Raw genomic sequence first — 10,196 nt, 5'->3', positions numbered from 1 at the left:
AAATTCCGTCCCCTTTTGCTCCTGTGATAACGGCCACGAGAGGTCACCATAAAATTAAATGCTACTAAGGGAATATTTATGTGGATATACTTCATGAGTATGAAAATCTGGATGCTGCTGACCTCCCTCACAGTAACTAACATCACCTGCAGAGAAACGTTCACCCAGACAGGACGCAATTCATCAGTTACTCAGACACAAACCTGTAAGTCATAAGTGAACCACCTGTTGAAGCACGTTGAGTAAATCCTCAGTGTTGATCATTTTGTCTATTTTGTGTTGCCCTGCTCTCTGCGTTGATTAATGCTTTGTTAGTATTTACTATTTTACTTTTCATAATCACAAAGCTGTCTTTTTGTTGATGCACTCAGCTACTCACGGTATCTAGTGACCGTCTGTTCATCCTGGGAGAGGGATCGTCACATGTGGCTCCCTCTGAGGTTTCTACGTTTTTCGGGAGTTTTTCTTTACTCTTGTTGAGGGTTAGGAGAAAGGATCACGCACCTGTGACTTGTGAATGTGGGCTAAACAAATAAAATTGATTGATTGATTGAAAGCAGGTTGACAAGGACACTGCACTCTGCGAGTGCTCTCTATGCCTGTCTCTAATTAATAAATGGAGCCAAACGCATTTTTCACTTCAATGTTTTTATTTATCGCGCGACATAAAACAATATTGTGGGCTTTTTACCACATACACTATGTATTCACATAATACACCATACAGCTACAAAGAGAGAGAGACTGAACAAAAACACTTTTTTTACATACTGCATCCTTGACATGAAAAAAAAAAGAACCAAGAACAATCCCAAAACTCAAAAAGGAATGTAGCTGCCAGTTGTGTTGGTTCGTTTCCTTTTTTTTCTTTTTTTTTTCTTTCTTTTTCTTTGAGTGGGCCAGGGTCAAGGTCTCTTTCTGAAATTAAGAGTGTTTATTAAATTAGGGCCATACACAGTGAGATGCATATGTATGTCTATGTGTGTGTGTGTTTGTGTGTGAAAGCGAAAGATAAAATATACAAGGTGTTAAGAGAAAGAGAGTGGTGGAGTAAAGGAAGTGCATGACTAGGGAGAAAAAGAGGGAGGCATTACACAATTGCTAGCCTGGTATTGTCCAAATATCTTAGCATTCAATTAACATGAACATATACAACATACTCAAAAGATAATTTTAACAACCTTTGGTACTTGCACTGTACCAAAACATGAACCCCGGATAACAGTCTTCATATAATCTGATTCTATATCTCGTCTGAGTTTAAATGACTTCAAGTACAACTTGGAATGAATGTTGATAGAGAGTAGGTTCAGCTGTCTGAGTCTCCCCCTGCCCTCAAAAAAGAGATGTACACTTGTAGCGTTGTAACAAAAGACTTTTCATAAAGTCAGCACCAGGGCAGCTTCTGATCCTGTGAAACCGCTTTAATCAAAAGTATAATCCTCTGGACATTTGAGGAGCTCAGAAAAATATTAGTGGTGATCATTTATATCACTCAAATGTTTTACACACACTGAATTTAAGGTGTAGCATCATAATAGCACCAATCCTCGCAAGAACCACCCACCAAACTGGTGAGTCATTTTGGAAATGTACAGTTATTTAGGTATGATGTATACCGTATCCTCAGCACCCTCAATTAAGGTTAAGTGTGTATGTGTATATAATGTGGGCCATGCATCATGGGTAAAAAAGGAAAAGTGGGTCCAGTCTCTGCCCTTGCACCAATCACACTACTGTTAACCATAATGTGTGTGTGTGTTTTATAATTATCATCACAACCTAAACACTGTGTCCTCCACAGGGACATCAAGTGCATACTTACTATTATGAGAACTAGATTAGATAATTATGACGGATACATCTAAACAAGCAGGGAGGCAGATATACCTGATAGTCTAACACAACTGACAAAGATTGTGGTTGTTTAATAACTTGCTAAAACATCGCCCACTGATTCACTTTAGACTTGATCTGCAGCCTCCAGTGATCCCTAAACATCTGGAACATGTTGCTCCACCGGTTAAACAAGAGCAGGTCTACTGACATTACAGGAACAGTTCAACATTGTGGTTAAATACGCTTATTTACTTTCTTGTTGGGTGATTGGAGAACATTGAAGCTCTTTCACGTGTGTTGGCATAAAAAACTTAACAGTTCACTAACACGTTATATCAAGTTGGTGAAAACATCAGGTGGGTTTATTTCCGTTGTTTCTACACTTTATGCTAAGCTAAGTTAACCAGCGGCTGGATATAGCTTAACATTTATTCTTCAGATGTAGAAATGGCTTCAATCTTCTCATTGTTCCCAAAATGTTGAACTACTCCTTTAAACAAAAGACGGATCAGGTTTGTGGCAACCTACTTAGATTTGTTCTTAGCTTACTGATCATTGTTGTTGAGTTGTGATATTTTTCAGGGTTAAATTCAAATTTGACATTATTATTACTTTATAATGAGAGTTTCTCTTCACATATTATTTGTCAAGGTTTTGGTCAGACAACAAGAAACATGGGGCGATCAAGTCAAGTGCAGTTCCATGTTTGATAAGTGGGCTAATGAGTTTTTAGAAAGTGACTGGTCTTTGTCGGTTACATGCTGACATGGGGAACAGTACTTAAGAAAGCAAAACAGCAGTGTTACGAAGCACACATGTACACACAACACAACAGGTCCAAGTGTTGTTTACTGTTGTTATGGGCTGTCAGACACTTCAAAATACCCCCTTGTTATGTCATTGTTTAGTTACTATCCTCACCAGTTAAATAATCTTACCTAAATATTTTAATATTTACATTTTTTATCTCTCTCTTGAGAAACCCCCCCCCAAAAAAACCTAAGCTTCAAGTTGTGAATATTCGGCTCTTTCTTTTTGTCTTTAAAATCAAGATTAAAAGTGCTTTTATAAATCTTTTCTTCTGTATGTACAATTTGTATTAGCTATATAAAAAAGATGAAAAAAAAAACATCAAAGACAATCATTATCATCATCACCATGTAGTAATAAATAAAGAGTAAAAAAAAAAGGAGGTTAAAACGAGTGAGGAGATCTAGAGCACACAAAGGGACATATGCTTGATTCTCTGCCCTCAGTAGCAAGTTGGGATTGTGACCAGTGTCTCTACAGCGTGAGGTAGAGAGCTGGAGACTGACCCCCCGATGAGGGGTCTTTCACAGGTGGGCCTTGACCCAAACAACCACACAGCATCCAGGAGTTGGTCTGTGTCAAGTTCTATTAGTCGCTCATGTTCATTTTAATTTCCATCACATGTTGAAAGTAAACCGTGATAGTCACCTGATTGGAGATATTATAAAAATGAGGGATTCATGGGATTCTACTGGCTGTTATCAAATAGTCTCTCTCTTTGGTTCTTCTCTTTCACACATGCACACACACACACACACGCACACTCACACATGTACACACACACGCACACTCACACTCACACACACTCACACTCACACACATACACACTCACACACATACACACAAAGTGAGAGATCCATTGACTCAATGCAATTGCATTTCATGCCAAATCCCAGAAGCACCAGTAATTTTCTAAGATCTCCCTTTGACTCTCAGTGCTGTATTTTCTCCGTGAATGAGTTTCCGAGAATGCATTGAACAACTTTGCTTTCTCTGCTCTGTACAGTGTACTTTTCTGTGAAATCAAACCACTTATCCATGACAAACTGCAAAACATCGCCGCAGAAGGAACCTATTCTAAGGCCCAGGGACAGAGCTGTGAACACAAGGCCGCTGCTTTGATTGCTTGTCTCCGTGGTGACAAGGTGCCTGCAGAAGGACACGCCTCGCTCTGCTCGAAGATGACAGCACCATGCAGAGGACGGGGTGGGCCCTTCACAGTATATCAAGTGTAATAGGAGAGCACCAGAGTGTGTCTAGGAGCACCGAAAACACTACTATCCCAACACTGTGTCCTTCTGCTCTGACCCAGGATGGGCCTCACAAAGCCATCTCTGCTCTTCATTCACATTTGTGCCACAATGGGGCAAAGATCAGCGTTACCTCCAGCTGCTTTAACAAATATCATCCACGATCAGCAAACAGGGTGTGAGAACTCCCTCTATTGGCCATAGATGGTCAAAGCAGCAAGGCAAGGCTCTACTGTCTTCTGAATGGATCTCAAGTGCTTGAAGGTTTGTCTGTACACACCACTTTGAAACAGTAGTCACTGCTGCCCTCTAGAGTTTACACTGGAAAGTGGTCAACCCCACTTGAATGTGATAGGATGATACAGAGTGCAACCTATAACATCTCTATATGATATTTGCTGATCTGGTTCAAACAGCATTTAAAAATAGTACCACTTATTTTAGCCTCTGTGGATTACCAGATGTTTTCCACACAGGAAAACAAAACATTAGTAAGTCAGTATACTTTTCTTTGCATGGTTAATTTCCTGCACTTTTGTCTTGTCAATAACAATAATCCCAATCACTCTGATACTCCACCTTGGTCATAAGAAAAATATTAACTTGCAAATACCATTTGAGCCAGATCTAAGCTCGAGCACCAGAACAAAAACAGCATCAAGTGCCATGAAGAGTAGTGGAATGAAAATTGAACAGAGCTGAGCACCAATTGAAAGCTGGAGGGTTTAGAAGAGGAGGAGGAGCACATCATCCAGGTACAAGAGAAGCAGCAATGTGGGGTTTTAGGGCTTATTATTATTTATGACTTCAGAGCACAGGGTCACTGCTCTCAGATACACACTGAAACCAACCACTGTGGAAAATGTGGAACATTCTGCAGAACTACCAAATTTAGGAAATATAGACCCACATTGATAATATTCAAAATACATTTTTTAAAAGTAGATTCTATAAAATTAAGGCTTCATATCTGTCAATAATGGAGATACATATCTACGGGAAGCCTGCTGTAAAGGCTTTACTATATAGAGCGGTATGATTACTGCGATATTGATTTGCTGTCTTGCCCCACAAATAATGGCTCCTCCTCTAAGCACAGCTGGAATATTAAGAACAAAGAAAGTCTAATGGAAAATAGGGAACATGTTTTCCAAACATGGAAAAAGAAATTGTTTGAGTCCCACTGACTCAGACTGATTGGTTTAAAAAATATATATAAACAAAAAAAATGATATCATTAATAACATTAATGAAAACATCAATAATAAAAAAAAACAAGTCTTCATTATAATAATACCTGTAATAACAACATTGACAGTAACAATAGCAATCATAATAATATTGATAATAGCAATAATTAGAACCATTAAAATTCTACAAACAAGAGAAAGCAATGGAGTTCCTCTCCAGGGAAGAGAGAGGAAGAGCACCACAGGCAGTGTGTCTGAAGCCCAAACCACTGCCTGACATGAGGTAAAAACAATAAAAATGTCCCCTCCTCAAAGAGGACTGCAGAGGGGGCAGGATTGAGAGATGCCAGACTGCAAGACGGGCGGGGAGACATTCATCCTGCTCATCGCTGTCTCCAGCCTTGCACCATTCTGTAGTCAGTTTGTGTCTGTCTGACCTCAGACAAAGTGGCTGTAGGGCCCAGTGAGGCGGGTGAAGGCATAGGGAGACACAGTAACCATAGAGGTGGTGTGGAACGTAGGGGCTAACCTTGTCACCGGCCCCTCCCTCTTGTCTTTAGATTGTCCTGGTCCTGGACTCGCACCTGCCACTGTAGCCCCCCATTTGCGTTTTTTACCAAGGGCCTTGATGTCTTCCTGGGAGAGGCCAAGGAGAGCCGCTTCCTGCTGCCTCTGCAGCGCTCGCTCCGCCAGTAGCTTCATTTTGGCCTCCCACAGAGCCAGGCCATGCATTGGCTGGTTGAGGTTCTTGTGCTGGTAGAAGACCAGGGAGATGCGGGTGGGGTGGGAGCGATCAGGCTTTCTGAGTGGTGTGGTGGCATGTAATTCCCGACGGGCACATTCAATCAGGATGGAGCCATGGGCTGGTGCAACAGCTACACCCCCAATATTGGGATCCAGGAAGTTGTGCTCGCTGTCCGAAAACACCTCATCCTCTTCTAGGCGCTTGATTCTCTCTATGTCACTGTCAGCTCGCCTGAGGTCCCAGTGGACCTGATCTGACTGCTGTAGGGCATCTGGGAAGAGACGGCCCTCAGGGGCAGGGGACGGAGTACTGCCTGCCACTGAACCTCCACAAGACTTCCAGGCCTTCTCCTGGAGCCCAAGGGGAGTGGAACATCGACTCTCCCCAGTCTTGGACCAGATTTTGTCAGGGTATGCTGCAGGATTGCTGTGCTTCAAACCAGGGCTATATGCAGCAGGGCTGGACCAGTGTCTGGGGTTGCCTGGGTCTGGGGTACCGGGCTGTGGTGTAAGTGAGCCTGAGTGAGAAATGCCAGGCTGTGGTGTACCTGGGTGAGAGGTGCTTGGGTGTGGGGTGGAAGGACGTGCAGAGCCTTGGTATATGTTGCCCGGGAGCGGAGTGCCAGGGTGAGGGGATGGAGACGGAGAGAGAGGTACCTGATGTGTTGGTGATGGGGCAGGGGAGGCCATCATGGCATGTGAGCCGGGGTATGATGCCCACTGCTGGGGGAAAGGAGAGGACTGCCGCTGCTGGGAATGCTGGTGAAACTGCTGCTTTTCCAGTTGCAATGATGCAGCTTCAGGACTTTGTTTCTGGTGCAGATGGCTGTCCCAGTTTGTGGGAACGATACTTCCGTTAAGCTTGTGTCCTGGCCAAGCAGCATGCTGGATGATGTTGCTCGGTGTGTTAGCACCAGCCTGGCTTGGCACTGTGCCTTCATAGACTGGCACATCCATAGGCTCCTGTTTGATTACTGGAGTGCCCCTGTTGGAGTGCTCAGAGGAGACAGAGGAAGGACGGGACTGGTTGTAATCTGCAGGCTGGCCATAAGCGCTATGGTGTGGTTGGCTGGTTTGCTCCAGGTGGCCAGGGTAGGACTGGGCCAGTTTGGCCTGAAGGATCTGAATATCAGGTTTCTGGTCGACTTGGACAGCCTTACCGCCTGCTTTGGGCAAAGAGCCATTTCGGCCCTCATAGGTCCTCAGCTTAGGGGGGAAAAGAACATTAGGGGGGTAGTTGTAGAAGCCATAGTGCACTCCGGGAAGATTTGATGGTGGATGGTAACCATTCACAGGATCAGGTGCAGAGGGCTGGCCAGTTGGGGGGAAGCCTCCCCTTGCATAGCAGGCAGGGTGTGGATAAATGTTGTTGAATGGGTCTGCTGCCTGCACAGGGTATCCATCTATTGATCCGTTGAAGGGCTCCTTCTTGATGTTGGGCTTCATCTCTTGTTTTATAATTGCTGAATGATCAAAACAAATTTTAAAAAAATTAGATACTAAACTTATTATGATTTTATTAGAGGCATTTTACTTTTTTTAATTTTTCCATTGGACTGGTTACTGCCACACAAAGCCTCAAGTCAAACCAACTAACATAGGCTGTTTTAAGACATAAAGTCTGTACCCAATTCTCCGGACTTTACCCACAGTTCACTTTTCACATATGCACAACACAACTGGATGTTCTTTGCACAGTAGCGTTCACAACAAATCCTCTGCATTATTCAGATGAGAGCTGGTGCAGCCCAGTACAGTAGGCAGAGGCAGGCATCGGATTCTCCTGACTTTTTATAGACTTTATGAGCCAGAAGCCACGTGGAGAGAGTCCGCAGATAAACAGGGCCTCTCTCACCCTTCTGCATTTACACATGCACCTCCTCTGGAGAAAATACAGAGTATCTGCAGAGTTCAGTGCATGTCTGAAAGCAGCTATAATTTCCTTTTAAGTGACACACAAAAAAACCAAACAATAACCAACCTTTATTGCCTTGGGGTTGAGGTGCACTGCAGACCTCAGTCTTCAACACGGTTTTCTCTGGCATCTCCCCTGCCTGCTGCATGAGTTTACTTTTCTTCTTCTCTGTTGCAGCCTTCTTGGCCTCTAGTCGGCGCTGTCTGCAAGACTTGGCAGGTTCAGGCAATTTGCGTACTTCACGGCGGAAAGCCTGCAGCACCTGGAGGGCTTTTGTTTGCATCTTGAGCTGCTGGGCCTCCTCGCTTCCAAACTCATCAGTCCGGGAGATCTTGTATAGAGGCAACACATGAAGCTGCTCGTCCTCAGGGATCTCCTGCACCGAACGGTTGTCCTCTTTAGTTAAAGTGCACACCTATCAGAGAGGAATATGGTGAAATGTAAACTGTGCCAATTACAGAACGTCCCTTTATTTAGCTTCACAGACAAATAACATTATGGCTGTTTTCACTTTAAATTAGCACCAAAACAAACATTTAGGATTATGGTGAGTGGTCTTACCACTGTGCAACCATTATGGAGATTGTGCTGGTCCTTATGAGCGTGGGCACAGAAGTCCATGCAAGCAGTGACTCCAGAGAACGGTCGGCCATCCTTTATGCCCAGCCTGCACTCTGGAGCTTTGGACTCTGACTGACACTAAAGAAGAGGACAGCAACACGAGACAACAGTTAACAACTGCTAAGTCTTTTCATCCAAGATAAACACACATGAATATTAAAGTTTTTTTCTCCAATCTCAACCACAGCACTTCAGAGACCTCTTTGTAAGAAGCAGGAAGCATTAAAGTGTGGTAGCCAGTGTCTTGATAGTCTGACATACAGAACCGTTCACTGTATGTGAAAAACATTAGAGGTTTAGTGCCGGTGAAATTAGGTTTTTATTGTGTTAAGATTCTGTCTCTACAACAAACCTGATTACTGTACGCCTGTGGGGCCAGCCGTTGGTACAAAGGAGCCACCTCAGTTGCCAGATCCTGAAAGTTATCCCTGAGTTTCTCCTCCTGCAAAAAAAAACATGAGCCACAGGTCAGAAGAAATCACAGACTTACAGAGCTTTAAAATGGTAACAAAACCTAAACAAACTCCTTCATTGTTGTGGTTGTGATGAATACCTCTTCAGGGTGATCTCCTTGTAGCCTGAACTTGCGTGGCAATTTGCTTCGAGCGTACTTGCAACCATTAAAGTACATACTCCACGAGCAGCCAAACGAGAAGGAAGCACCACAACTATCAGGATCCTTGCCTTGACATGCACAGGTACGGCTGCAGGGGGAGACAGTGAGCATACTCTCAGCTTAATGTATAAACGAGTGAACCCCATGTATGGTTGTACATCATGCGTGTACACTACAAGTCAACTGAGCTTAATTAGACATGGAAAGGTCAATGAGGAAAATTGGGTTACATCACATTATCATGGTCTCCTGCAAGTTCAATGGAACAGATATTAATTTTATCTTATACTTATAATGCACACATTTGAGGTCATGAATTAGCAAGTCAATAGGCTAATAGCATTTAAGGTGCATGTGCAAACATCTGGTGAGGAAGATAAATTATTAAAATGTTTTGCAAACATGTTTTGTTTTGATTTAGCATGATTTATGTCTGGAGATCTTTAACTTTTCCATATCACAAACACCTATACAGATCTCACAGGATGATGGGCATAAACCCAGCCACATAGACAACTTAATGATATGGGTCTTTCTCTAACTCCTGATAAAATGACTTGAGGCAAAATAGTTAATGTTACGAAATTAACTCTTCCCTCTAAGTTCCTCCATGACCAAAATACCAGGCATACATGCAGCAAAGGTACAGTAATACAATATAATGCTGACATGCAGAAACCATTTGTTTGAACATTCACAAAATACTCAATACTCACTCATCGTTCAGGCCACAGCGCCGGCTGGTGGGGTTGCCGTATTTGGTGAGGGTGTCGCTGAGCTCACGGTACAGCTTGTCAGCCAGCATCTTCGGGACACCTTCCCAGGCCATAATGAGGATGATGATGACAGCGTTGGCACAGTGGTGGCCTGCACGCTCACGCACCAAGCAAAGCAGCTTCTCTGTCTCACTGCCACGGCGGATGACCTGACGGGAAACAAAGCTTATCATTATACTAGCTTTTACTTACACAGGGCAGTTAGATAAACATCCAGACTTTTTCTCACAACTAAAATGAAATGACAGTTAAAGCACCTTTAGATGTAATGCATGTATACACACTTTGGAAATACTGTGCAAAATAAAATGTAGTTGATGCTTACACTGAAAAGCCTGAAATCTGCATTGTTTTACTGAGAGCTGCAAAGTCAATTCACATTACACATACTAGAATATGTTATTACATTTACTCTGGTGGAATCAAGGATAAACA

At 43.1% G+C, this 10,196-nt stretch overlaps 1 protein-coding gene across 4 annotated transcripts in view; it reads right to left on the bottom strand.

The window, feature by feature from the left end:
- Window positions 1-631: 631 nt before the first annotated feature.
- Window positions 632-10,196, bottom strand: part of tet3 (tet methylcytosine dioxygenase 3) — a 33,035-nt gene continuing 23,470 nt past the window's right edge. For all 4 annotated transcript variants that reach the window (XM_020093891.2, XM_069524243.1, XM_069524242.1 and 1 more), the window contains 6 exons: window positions 9,702-9,910; window positions 8,923-9,073; window positions 8,722-8,811; window positions 8,310-8,447; window positions 7,815-8,163; window positions 632-7,296 (listed from right to left, as the gene is read on the bottom strand). In XM_020093891.2, the coding sequence (XP_019949450.2) occupies window positions 5,528-7,296; window positions 7,815-8,163; window positions 8,310-8,447; window positions 8,722-8,811; window positions 8,923-9,073; window positions 9,702-9,910 (2,706 nt within the window). In that variant the 3' untranslated portion in view covers window positions 632-5,527. The remainder of the gene's footprint in view (window positions 7,297-7,814; window positions 8,164-8,309; window positions 8,448-8,721; window positions 8,812-8,922; window positions 9,074-9,701; window positions 9,911-10,196) is intronic.

The sequence above is a fragment of the Paralichthys olivaceus genome, chromosome 4 (assembly GCF_024713975.1).
Source record: "Paralichthys olivaceus isolate ysfri-2021 chromosome 4, ASM2471397v2, whole genome shotgun sequence".
In the NCBI taxonomy this organism is placed as follows: Eukaryota; Metazoa; Chordata; class Actinopteri; order Pleuronectiformes; family Paralichthyidae; genus Paralichthys; species Paralichthys olivaceus.
The sequence above is the reverse complement of the archived record's forward strand: the minus strand, read 5'-3'. Positions and strand labels throughout refer to the sequence as shown.